We start from the raw sequence: 13,914 nt of genomic DNA, 5'->3' as shown, positions 1-13,914 counted from the left end.
GATATCGGAAAGCAGTAAAATTCTAAGCATGTTTCCATAGTATTTTTGTGGTACTACTGTAACGAATTTCATTTAGCTGATTGGTCAGTTAGAAAGCATCGCCTGTGCCTCGATTAGCATATGAATTCATTCTTACATCAGAAAATCTAGTTCCGTCGATCTGTTTATAATGGGAAAGGGCAACTAGATTTTACAATTTTTTAAAAAATAGCATGTGAGCGCAATTAGGTACAATTTTCTCCTTTCACATATAGGTAATTTCAATGAATACAGTGACCAGCCAATGGAAAAAATTTTAATTGCGCTTGTTATTTTAAGGGTTTCAAAGATGGGGCGGGGTTAAAATGCAATGGGAATTGAATGAAAACATTACCCCTACCCCAATAAAAGACCTACATCTTTTAAATCAAGTTTCTATTTTTGTTAAAAATAATTTTTAAAAAGGGTAAAATGTCAGTGATTAGTTACATACAAAAATTTGAATAAAATTTAGACATTTAATTTTTTGTCAATAGAGGGGCTGCAAATACCCCATTTTGTTTCAAAATAATATTGGGATCCTGCCCGAGGATGAAATTTATATTTTTTTGAAAAGGGGCACTTTGCTACTAAGTCCTTTTTTTAAAGATAATCTAAGTTTAAAACATTTAATACAACAGAAGAATTTAAAAATTTACATTTTATGGGGGATTCCTTCTAGTCTGATTAATAATATGTATATATCTTTTTCTGAAATTGATTTTAGTTTAATTAAACATATAATTTAATATGTAAAACTGTTACAATTTTGAAATCCATATGCATGTAACAAACTTTTTAATGTTAATTTTAGATGGCACTACCCAAAAAAAAAATAACCTTTTTTAACATTTTTCAAGTGTGGTGTTGAAGATTGTGGAGAAATTGTAATTTTGAAATTTTTTTTAAAAGTTGTAAACAATGCAGTGGGCATCTAAGATTTCAGAAAAATAAACCCATGAGGTAGTCCTTTATAACTCAAACACAACTTCCTGTGCAGAAATGCAAAATCCATCCCACAAAAGTATTTTTTAAAAGGAATGCAATATCCCTTTATGTTCAAAATGTGTTACAATAAAAACCCCTTTTATGATTTAGAAACTATCTCACAGAAAATTTTAAAATCCCAAAGGGGGAAACTTTAAAATCCATAATTACTTCATTCCACCTCACAGGATTTACAGAGAAAATTTTGGGAAGATGCCAAGAATTTAAAAATAACAGAAACAACATCCATGAAGGCTGAAGCCCAGTCTCTCAAAAACATTACACAGTTCTCTAAAAATATGGAAAATTAACCAAAAAAAGTATTATTGGAGAAATTACAGATAAGAGAAGACATTTATGATTATATTGCCATCTCATTTGTTAAAGAGTTCCAGAGTTACCTGTCCTTACTGAGCTCACTAACTTCACAACTAATTTCCAAGAACTTACAAATAAAATCCATCCCAAAAACCAAAAAACCTTTAAACCAGTTTTCCTCTGCAAAATAAAAAAAAGGGGTTTCTAAATTACTAGGGAAGATAACTGAAAAAAATAGAAAGGAAACATTAAGAAGAGTAAAGCCCATGGGAACTGTTTTTTTTTTACATTAATAAAATCTACAAGTAAAAATAAAACGTGAAATCTGACAAGAAACAAACATTTGTCTCTATCTGCCTTGTCCCCAAAGAAGGGAGTTAATGAGCAGGTGTTGATGGTGTATTCCATGATCACCAGATCAACCAGGCAGACTCTGGGTAGTGAAAGAAGGGAATCTTTTCCAAACAGACTACTGGGGGAAAGTGTACAAAAATAAAGACCAGTGGTGGAGATAGAGGTTATCACACATTCACACAGGACGGGATCTGATCTTTAAAAAAAAACAAGAATGTATCAATAGGATAACACAGGATAATAAAATACTGAATTCATTAAAATGGGGAATGGAACCCCCCAGCAACCTCCTCCCACATAAAAGGGGACTTACTGGTGGGGGTGATGAAGAGACAAATGGGTAAATACAGGAAAAACAACAAAAAAACTACAGAAAAACAGAGGGATAACAAAAGGGCAGAAACTGATAGTTTTCCAATATACATCACAGTAAACATCAAGGAGAAACTGCATGAATTTTAATGGGTAGTGGGGGTGAATAAATAACAACACAGGTTCTCCAAAAAGGGCAGAGTAAAGGGTTTCCCTCCCATGGAATCTGTACTATGTCCTCGTCCCCAAACCTTTTGTGATTTTCGTCAAACTGTTCATCTCCTTGATCAGGATGGTCAGTTCTTGTCTTTATTACTCCCCAACAACAAGGGTTATACATTCCCTATAGTGTGTGTGTGGATGATGAGAACAATCTCTGTGTAGGACAATATGCCTCCAACACACTGACAGTGTACAAGCATATAAAGTGATTTTAATTCCATCAGTTGTACATAATTATAAAACTTCAATTTGTGATTTCCAGCACTGAAATGCATATCAGGGATAGTGTTTCTTCTATAACATTATACTGAACAAATTGTACATATTGCAAATTAAATTCAATGGAAAACACTGCACAAACACTTCTTTATTTTTGGGAAATTTTGATATCTGTCTAATCTTCTATGTTTAATGATGACAAAAAATATAGCTCAATTTTCATTAACAAGAGGCCCTTGGGTACATTGCTCACCTAAGCACTGTGGCTAAAAAGAGAATTTTGGTTTATTATTGAAAAGTTTAAATCCAAAAGTTCCCATGACCAATCATGGTTTTGCTGTTCTTGAAAAAATGATTTTTAAGATTTTCCTATAAATGTCTATGTAAAACTTTGATCGGTCATTGTGGCCCTGCCCTATTCCCAGGGTCATGATTTGAACAAACTTGATCCAACACTACCTAGCATGCTTCCAATAAAATTATCTCAATTATGGCTTTGCTATTCTTGAGAAGAAGATCTTTAAAGAATTTTCTTATATATTTCTATGTAAATTTTGGGAGCCATTGTGGCCCTCATTCCCCAGGGGCAAGATTTGAACAAATTTGAAATCTACACTACCTGAGGATGTTTCCCTATAAGTTTCATCTTCCCCGGCACAGTGGTGCTTGAGAAGAAGATTTTTAAAACATTCACCAATTTTTCATTAAAGGGCATATGCAACGTACCTTACCTACTATAATTTCACAGATATTCCAAATTTAAACTTATTATAATATATTTACATGTTTATAGACAAAAAATCAGCATGCCTTACCAATGTTTTGAAAAGATATCCAATTTAAAATTTTTGCATAAATCAAATAAAAATGTACAAAAACTTTAAAAAAATTCCTGATTTTAATTCATCAAAAATTGTTTTAAGGAGGTGTAAATCCATATATAGACATTAAAACTATTCCAAAGGTCCTTCATTTAGTGGAATCTTAGCTAGGGAAAACCCCAAAATTAACCATTCTTGACCTTAAATTTTTCTCCCCTTGAATGATGGCATGGCCCTTATTTCAAACTTAACCCGTTCACCCAAGGATGCTTTTGGCTCAGGTAACGAAAATTATTTAACCTTTGCCACAAAACGGGGGTTTTTTTAAAAAAAGCTATCGTTTTTTTGATGATTTTGAAAAAATGCAAAAATTTTCTGTAAAAAAAACGCAAATTAAAGAATTGTGGGCCCCCGTTTTGTCTTTGGGTAAAAGTTTTTTTTTTATAAGTACGAAAATTTTAATAATAAAAAGGGAAAATTGTTGATATCCAATAAAAACCCCACAAAAATACAATTTAAAAAAAAACCCGTTTTTATATAAAAGTTGTACCTATAAACTTTTTTAATAGTAGTTAAAAATTAATGTAAGGTAAAGGGAAAAGTTATTGGTATCTAATAAAATTTCTCAAAATTACATATGTGAAGTACGAAAGCCCTAGCCATCACCGTTAAAAATTATGGTCAAGGTTAAAGTTTTTTTAATACGTAAAATTAAGGTCAAGGTCAAAAAAAGGAAATTTGTTTGTATCCCTAAAATTTGCAACAAGGAATACATATGTGAAATATAAAAATATAGTTTTACTGTTTAAAAGTTGTGACCAAAGGGTAAAGTTTTTTGAAAGTTTTAAAATCCAACAAGGGAAAAAAAAGTTATTGGTATCCAATGAAAAGGGCTTTAAGGTTAAATTTTGAAGTTGAAAGCCCTATTACACAAAAAATGGTAAAGGTTAAAGTTTTTTATAATATATATCTCCAAGGTCAAGGTAAAAATGAAGGTTGTTTTTATTAAGGTTTTTACAAATAATACAAAGTGGGAATATGAAACCCAGTCCCATTAAAAGTAATGGCCAAAGTAAAATGTTACAATTTTTTGTAAAAGTGGGTCAAATTCCCAAAGGGCAAGGCCAAAAGGTTAATTTTTGGGGTACCCAAAAAAAGGTTGTATAAAGGGAAAAATGTGAAATATGAAAGTATAGCTTCATTAAATCAAAAGTTATAAGGTTAAAAATTTTTTGATGGACAGACTGACAGACTGACAATTTACCAACTACACAGAAAAAGCAGAATTTAATTCCCCCCCCTTTGCAAAACGGGGGGGAAAATTATAGGAAAAATTGTGAATGTTTCATTAACAAGATGCCATAAACAATTTATTTATTAATAATTATTTTATGTACTATGGAAATTAGACATCCTAAAATTTTTTTTTTAATTAGACGTAAATTTAAAATCACTGTATTTGTCTTTATTTCAAACCACTTTTTATTGGAAATTGTACATAAAAAAATTACTTGAAGCATTTTCAAATTTAAAAAATTTTTTTATATGTACATTTAAAACAAGCATTTTGAGAGATTCATAAGCAATACATGCCCTCCCGGGGTTTCCCCCTTTTTTTTCAGGATGTCATTTTTTAAGTGCAAAAGTTTTCCCAAAGGGTTAAAATGAAAGATTTTCAAGTTTAATTCCCAAATTAAAAAAAAATAAACATTAAGCAGTTCAACTTTTTTTTCTTTTTCCCCACTTATATTTTTGTCCAAAAAATTAAAAAGCCATAAGGCCATTTTTTTTTTTTAGTTGTTTTCATTTTTTGGGGGGGAAAAGTGTTGGGTGGCTCAAAAAAAAAAAAAAAAAAAAAAGGCGGCGTTAAATTTTAAAAATTTTTAAAAGAGCATATCAAAGCAGTTGGGGGAAAACAACCTCAGAACATTCACAGAAATGTTTTTTGGCTTCCCCCACTAAAAGAGAATGATTTTTAAGAGACATATATACCGGTTATTTTGGCGGGGATATAATTTTTATTTCGATTTTTAAAAATTACCAAAAAAAAAACCCCCAAAATTTGTAGCCTACACACCTTGCGTTTGTAAACCCCCATTTTTAATGGTTACGGCAAATCACCGGTAGAGCTATCACCGGTAAATGGCAACAAATACTTATAAATAAAGATATTATTATCCATAGTGAAATTTTTTGATTAAACAAAAGTTTTGGTTTAAAAATTTATTTTTTTATTTTTTTAAATACTGACAAAATTTTATCCAATCGACCCTCAATTTATAAAGGTGTCATGCTTCAAAACAATTGGTTCAAATATTTATTAAACGGCCCCCAATGCATGACCAATGAAGTTTTTTCAACAATAAATTTTTATTTAAACAAATGTCTTGTTATAATTAAATAACTAATTAATTAATCCAAATGGGGAAAAAAATTGTTTGGGGATTTTTGTTTAGAAAAAACAGCGTTTGGAATATTGTCAGCAAAAGGGTATATATAAACGGATTTAGCTACGGAAAAAAAAAGTTCGTGATACTTTCGTTTTAGTTTAAAAAAAATTAAACTTTTTTAAAAAGGTTATGTTCTTTAATTTTTTGGCATTTAAAAAAAGAGGTAAATTGAATTTTAAAATTTTGGGGGTGATTTTTCAGTAGTTTTCGTTTTCCAAATTTTCCCCACACTTTGGCAAGTTTGGGGGGGTATGTATTTAACAAAATGATTCTTAACATGCGACTTAATGGGAATAAATTTGATTACCAAAAATTATCCACCAAAATTAATTATTCTTGGAAATAATTTTAATTTTTGAAAAAACCGGCATACTTTTTGTGAACAATGGTAAATTTTCTGTGTAGGTTATATGGAACGGATGTCCTCTCCCTGCTACGCCCACATTGCCCAGAAAAACACACTTCAGAAATTTACACAACCCCCGTAAAAAAAAAAAGTTTAATCAAATTCAAATAATACCTTTTTTCCAAAAAAAAATTAGTAAAAATGGCACAAAAAAACTTACAAATATAAGTCATCCCCATAGGGTTTCACATTCCTATACTCTATAAAAATTTTTTGTCTTAAAGTTCCTTTTCCCAAATTAAAATTTAAAACTTTTAAAAAACATTTCTTTTACATCATTTAATTTACCCTTACAATACAAAAAAATCTTTTATTTCTCTACACTTTAAAAATTGACAACACTCTTTTCAGAATTTTAAAATCAAAAAACATTGTTTTAAAAAATTTATAAAATTAATGAATGTTTAAAAAATTAGATAAACTGTTAAAAACTTCGAAAAACCCCAAAAGAAAATTAGGGGTTAATGGAGTGGGAACATAATTTTTGGTTTTGGTGTAATTTCCTAACCACCACACCCCTTTTCCTATCAGATAACATCACAAAGGACATCACCAGTCTGATCAGCTCATAAAAACCGAAACATTTCTAAAGTTTAAAAAATTTATATTTTTTTAAAAACCTAAAAAGTTTCACATGGCCGTTTTTTTATAAAAAACTTGCAGAGTTTTATGGTTATAATGGGCTTTCCCCTAGTTGACACAACAAATTTAAATTAAAAATGAGGTCATTTCCGATTTTTTTTTTATATTGAAGTCAAGTTCGATCGGGGATTATAAAAAAAGGATTGAATGGAATTTTTATTTTTTTTTCCCAAAACAAAAAAATAATTCACCGAAAACAACTAAAAAAAAAAATTGGCCAATTATGAAAAAAAAAAAAAAGGTAAAAAATTCAAACTTGATCTGTAACTCATTAAGTAATACTACCAAAATTAGCAAAGCAAAAGTTTAAAAAAAAAGTCGGAAAACCAAGTGGGAATGAAAATTTTCAAAATGCCATAATTTGCAAAATTAATAAGCGAAACGAAATTAAAATTGATCTGTAACTCATTAAAATACACTCACGTACCCAAAAAAGCCAAATTAAGCGTTTAGAAAAAAAGTGCGGAAAACCAATGGGACAGCTGGGGCGGCAAAGGACGGACGGACAACGAAAAACCTTTGCCCCTCCCGGGTTTCCCCGGGTGGGGGAAAATAAGGAAAGAAGCAAACTTTTTTTAAGAACAGTAACTCTACTTCTTTTTTCCAAAGCAAAAAAACAATCCATCGCCAAATTCATTATACCCCCATGATTTCTAAATTAAATGGGGCATTTATCGAGAATTAACTGTATAAAACTTCCCTACTGTAGCGACCAAAAAAAACCCCAAAAAAAATGGTGGCATAAATAAACTTTTCAACCCTTGGTTTTAAACCCCTCTTTTATCTGTTAATCTTCTAAAGCAGAAGAAATTTTTTAGGCTATAAGGTAGCTAGAACATAACTAATTTTTATGGTCCAGTATTTGTTAAAGGAGGAATGAAGAATTTCAAAATATAAGGATATAAAACCTTGATCCCCCATTTTTCCACCTACCTCCAAAACTATGTTGAAATTTACACTACCTCAGGAATTTTTTAATTAAGACTTTATTTTAATTTTTTAAATCAGAGTTTTTTGAATAAGATTTATATAAAAATAAAATTTTAACATATCCTAATCCTTGTGTATAAGTTTCAAACAGTGGTTTTTTAGAAGAAATTTTTAGCAACAACTACTTTTTAGGGTCATAAAGTAAAAACATCAAAAAACATATTTATTTACATTTTATAACAAAACTTATATTTTTTTTAAAATGAATCTAACATTTTCCCCTTAAAAACATAACCTGGACTTCTAAATTATATTCAAAAATATTATTATTATATTAAGTACATTTTACCTGGGAATTTAAAATTTTTCTCCATCCAGGAAGTAAAATACAATCTGTCTAAGTCTACAAAAATCTCACTCCGAATTCCCAAAAAACTAACATTTAGAGGTCATTTGTTTAAAAAAAAGTATCTGGGACCCTGCATACATGAAATTTATATTTTTCTGAAAAAGGGGCTTATTGCTAACTCAAGTTTATTTTTTTAAATAATCTAAGATCTAATCAACAGAGGAATTTAAAATTTACATCTTTTTTGGGGATTCCTCCCCAGTTGTCTTAAAAAAATACAGATCTATCGTTTTCTGAAATTGATTTTAGTTTAACTTAAACAATTAAATTAATATGAAAACTGTTACAATTTTGAAATCCATATGCATGTAACAAACTTTTTAAATGTTAATTTTGATGGCATTTTCCCAAGAAAAATTAAAAAACCCCAACACTTTCTAAGTGTGGTTTTAAAATTGTGAGAGAAATTGTGTTTTGAAATTTCCTTATCAAAGATGTGTAAACAATGCAGTGAGGAACATCTGAAGATTTCAGAAAATATGAAATAGGTGTCCTTTTATCAACTACGGAAACAACAACTTCCTGTGAGAAAAGAAAATCCATCCACAAAGAATAACATTCTCTGCAAGGAATGCAATATCCCTTTATGTTCAAAAAGTGTTACAATGAAGAACCAGGGGCATCATTTTACTGATTTAGAAACTATCTACTCAGATAAGTTTAAAATTTTGCCCAAAAAGGGAAATCTTTAAAACTAAAACCCTTTTTTCCTCATACAGGATTTTCAAAAGAAATTTTAAAGTCCACAGAAGTTAAACAGATCATGGACAGCATACGGACATCCATGAGGGCTGAAGCTAGTTCTCAAAAACATGGTGGACCAGTCTTCAGAAAATATGGAGGAAGTACACCAAATAGAGAAGTCATTATTGGAGAAATTAAAGAGCCAAGAGAAGACATTTGATGTTTCATTGCCTATCTCAGTGACCTTGTTAAAGATTTCCGAGTTACCTGTCCTCTACTGAGCTCACTAACTTCACAACTAAACTTCCAGAGAACTTACAAATAAAATCCATACCAGAAACCACAAAACCTGTCAAACCAGAATTTTCCTCTCCAATAAAAAAAAAAGAGGTTGCTAAATTACTGGGGAAATAACTAAAAAAAAATAGAAAAAAACATTAAGAAGAGTAAAGCCCATAAACTGTTTTTTTTTCTACTTCAATAAAATCACAAGGAACAAATAAAAAAAGGAAATCTGACAAAAACAAACACTGTCTCTATCTGCCTTGTCACCAAGGTCGGGGAGTTAAATGAAGGTGTTAATGATGTATTCCATGAACATGATCAATCCAACTCTGGATAGTGATGTGGGAACTTGTCCAAAAAATTACAGGGGAATGTATACGAAAACAAGGGGGCCCAAGGGCCTTAATGTCCATAAATTGTACAACCTATCACTTGTATTTGAAGCCTCTAACCCTATTATTAAGACCAAAGTTGCACCCTCTGACAAAGTTTGATGATTCTTAGCCAAAAACTACTTCTTGGTCTACATTCTGGAAACCCCCAAATGCATCAACTTAAAATTTTGTTTATTTTTTAAGCCATTAATACCTAAGAATTTTAAATAGAACCATAAAAAGTTGAAAGAGGTCACTGTAACCTATTTTTTGGTCACATTTCCAAAACCCCAAGATGCATCAAATGACAAAGTTTGAGATTTAAAAAAGTACCAAGATACTTAAATATAGCCAAAAATTTTAAAAGTGGTCACCAGTCTTTTTTTTTTTAAATTTTTTAAGTCCAAAGATGCATCTGCTGATAAGTTTATATTTTTACCAATAAATACCTAAGATACTTTAATATAAAATTTGTTGAAAGTAGGTACGTGCCCAATTTTTTGGCCCCACTCCCAAAACCCAAGTGCATAACTACAAATTTTAATTTTAACCAATAATCCCCAAAATATTTAAATATAGCCATAAAAGGTCAAAAGGGTCACTGTGACCTAATTTTTGGTATCACCCCCAAAAACCCAAGATGCATCAACTCACAAAGTTTGAATTCAAAATAAATCCCCAAAAATACTAAATATAGCCATAAAATGTCAAAATTTAGGTCATGTGATAATTTTTTGGTGTCCTTTCCCCAAAAAACCCCAAGATGCATCAACACAAAGTTTGATATTCTAAGCCAATTTGTAAAGGAAATACCAAATACCAAAAATGTAAAATTAGGACCATGACCTAATTTTGGTTCCCCTTTTTCCCAAAAACCCAAAATGCATAACTAAAAGTTTATATTCTAAGAATAAATACCCAAGAATTTAAATATAGCCATAAAATGTCAAATTAATGCTTAATTTTTGGGTGATTAAAACCCAAGATGATAAACTCACAAATTTGATGTTTTAAGCCAAAAATTTTCCGGAGATTTTAAAATAGCCATAAAATGTAAAATATGTGAAAATTTTGGCCCAATTTTTCAAGTCCCAAGATGCATCTCCTACCAAGTTTGATGATTGTAGGTCGAAGGTTATCAAAAAATGCCTTTTAAACAATTTGAAAAAATGTGCAAAACTAAAAGTAGGTACAGTGACCTACTTTTTTAAAATATTTTTAAGGTCCCAAGAGCAGCAACTTACAAATTTGATGTTTTTAACCCCTTTAGTGCCTGAAATAAGGGTTTTAATTTTTAAAAAGGTTATTAAAAAAAAGTAGGTCAGGGGGACCTCTTTTGGGTTATGTTCAAGGACCCAAAATGCATCAACTGACTAAGTTTCATGATCATAGGCCTTAAAGTGTCCAAAATTCTTTCAAATCAATTTGAAAACAAATGACAAAATTTAAAAAATAGGTCACCGTGACCTCTTTTTGTTACATGATGTGAAGTCCTAAGATGATCAACTTACAATATTTGATGATCCTAGTCCTTATAGTTAACAAAATATAAACATTTTTTTATTAATTTAAAATTTTGGTCAACTTCAAAGTGACCTTGAGGCCACGCCCTTTCCCCCTACCTTGAACAATTTTTAATCTTCAACATATCCTATCCCTTTTATGTAAATTTGGTGAAAATTGCCTCGGGTTTGGAGAAGAAGTTTTTTTGCAACTAGTACTTTTGGTTTTGTTTTCCTAATTACTCCCCTTTTTTAGGGTCCCCCCCTTATTTTATAAAGGGCCCTTGGGCCAAGGATCCCTGTGGCAAATTTGGGATGATTGGCCAAGGGGGTTTAGTTATGGCCCATATTGTAAAAATTAAGACACCGCACATCGCACACCGCACACCGCCACGCACACCGCACAAATGGCCATAGCATTAGCTCTTTGAGCCTTCGGTAAAAAAGTAAAAAAACCAGTGGAAGGTCAAGGTTACCAACAGTGACCAGAACAGAGATCTGATCTTTAAACCAAAACAAGAATGTCATCAATAGGATAACACAGGATAATAATATCACTGAATTCATTAAAACTGGAGACTGGACACCACACAGCATACACTCCTCCCACATAAGGGGGGTTGCTGGTGGGGATGATGAAGGGTGAAGAAGGAAACATAAACAAAACAGGAAAAGAACTACAGAACAACAAAGGGGTAACAAAGGACGGGACTTATAGTTATACACACTACATCACAGAAAACATAATGGGGAAACTTTAAAAACTATGATAAAGGAGTAGTGGTGGTGAATAAATAGGACAAAAAAGGTTTCCTACAGGGAGAAGTCAGGCTTCCCCCTCCCTCGGAATCTGACATGTCCTCGGTCACATCCTTGGTGTGAGTACAGTGAATCTGTTACCTCCTTGATCAGGATGGTCAGTTCTTGTAATTTCTACAAACAAAAGGGTTATCTATTCCCATAGTGTGTGTGTAGATGATGAGAACAATCTCTGTGTGGGGCAAGGTCTCATCAACACACTGACAGTGTAAATTCTACAGTGATTAAATTCAGTTGACAAACATAAAACTTCAGTTTTTGATTGCCAGACTAAAATCATATCCTGAATAGTTTCCTTTTTTAACATTATACTGAACAAATTGTACATTTAAATTAAATTCAATGGAAAACACTGCACAAACACTTCTTTGGATTTGGAATTAAATGTTTGTCTAATCTTTATGTTTGAATGATACAAAAAAATAGCTCAATTTTCATTAAAAAGGGCCCTTTGGGGTACATCTCATAAGCACTGTGGCTAAGAAAAATAAATTTGGTTTATTATTAAAAATTTTAAACCCCAAAAAGCCCCATACCAATCATGGTTTTGCTGTTTTAGAAGATGATTTTTAAGAATTTTCCTATATATTTCATGAAAAATTTTTATTGGCAATTTTGGCCCCTTCCTTCCCCTGGGGGTCATGATTTAAAAACTTAATCTACATACCAGGACCTTTCATATAAATATGATCAATTATGGCTTTGCTATTCTTAGAAGTTTTTTTAAAATTTTCTTATGTTTTATAAATACAAAGGATAGATTTCAAACAATTAATTCATTTCCAGTATATAAGTAGAGTCCCCCTGACCCTGGGGCCTTGAAATTCACAATTCTGCAATTTTAGGGCCTTGCTCATCATAACTATATAGGTAGTTATTGCTTCATACCCAGGACAGAGAGAAATTTTCAATGATTTAATGTATTTTCACTATATAATCAATAGAGCCCCACCCTAACACCAAAACCCCCTTGACCCTGGGGCTATAAAATTCACAATTTTTGTAGAACACTCTTGCTCTTAGTTGGTTTATTTAATACCTAGGAGCAGAAGATTTTCAAAGAATTCATGTAATTTCACTATATAATCAATATTATCAATAAGCCCCCCCCCCCCAACACCAAAACCCCTTGATGATGGGCCATTAAATTCACAAATTTGGTTGAGGAACACTTGCTTATCATAACTATGCACTTAGATAGTTTATATAATACCTAGGAGCAGAGAGGAAGATTTTCAAGTAATTCACATATTTTCACTATATAATCAATAGCCCCCCCCCCAACCAGAACCCTTGACCCTGGGGCCATAAAATTCACAATTAGTTCGGAACACTTGCTCATCATCACCATGTAATTAGTTAGTTTATTTATACCTAGGAGCAGAGAAGAAGATTTTCAAAGAATTCATGTATTTTCACTTTATAAACAATAAAGCCCCCCCCCCAAGACCATTGATGCGGGGGGCATAAAATTAACAAATTTTGTAAGGCACTCTTGCTCATCATAAATATGCACTTAGGTTAGTTTATAGGAGCAGAGATGAAGTTTTTCAAAGAATTCATTGAAACTTCTTCTGCTCTGGTATAGTTCACTATATAATCAAGAGAGCCCCCCCCCCCCCAACACCAGAACCCTTGACCCTGGGGCCATAAAATTCACAATTTTGGTAGAGGCACTCTTTCTCATCAAAAATATGCACTTTGTTATTTTATTTAATACCTAAGAGCAGAGAAGAAGTTTTTCAAAGAATTCATGTAATTTCACTATATAATCAATAAAGCCCCCACCCCCACACCAGAACCTTTGACCCTGGGGCCATAAAATTCACAATTTGGTAGAAGAAACTCTTGCTCAACATAACTATGTACTTAATTAGTTTACTTAATACCCAGGGGCAGAGAAGAAGATTTTCAAAGAATAAATGTATTTTCACTATATGATCAATAGAGCCCCGCCCTAACACCAGAACCCCTGACCCTGGGGCCATAAAATTCACAATTTTTGTAGAGGCACTCTTGCTCATCATAACTATGCACTTAGTTTGTTTTATTTAATACCTAGGAACAGAGAAGAAGATTTTCAAAGAATTAATGTAATTTCTCTTTATTATAATCAATAGAGCCCCCCCCTCACCAGAACCCTTGACCCTGGGGCCATAAAA

The 13,914-nt window shown here is 31.7% G+C and overlaps 1 protein-coding gene across 1 annotated transcript in view; it reads right to left on the bottom strand.

Annotated features, from left to right (window-relative positions):
• Positions 1–1,664: 1,664 nt before the first annotated feature.
• LOC134253845 (notchless protein homolog 1-like) overlaps positions 1,665–13,914 on the bottom strand; it is a gene marked incomplete at its 3' end in the record, with an annotated part of 36,742 nt that continues 24,492 nt past the window's right edge. Inside the window, exon 10 of the mRNA XM_062736436.1 lies at positions 1,665–1,873. Within this exon, the coding sequence (XP_062592420.1) occupies positions 1,665–1,873 (209 nt within the window). The remainder of the gene's footprint in view (positions 1,874–13,914) is intronic.

The sequence above is a fragment of the Saccostrea cucullata genome, unplaced genomic scaffold (assembly GCF_032062105.1).
Source record: "Saccostrea cucullata isolate Sc308-1 unplaced genomic scaffold, CSIRO_AGI_Scuc_v1 ctg1415, whole genome shotgun sequence".
In the NCBI taxonomy this organism is placed as follows: Eukaryota; Metazoa; Mollusca; class Bivalvia; order Ostreida; family Ostreidae; genus Saccostrea; species Saccostrea cuccullata.
The sequence above is the reverse complement of the archived record's forward strand: the minus strand, read 5'-3'. Positions and strand labels throughout refer to the sequence as shown.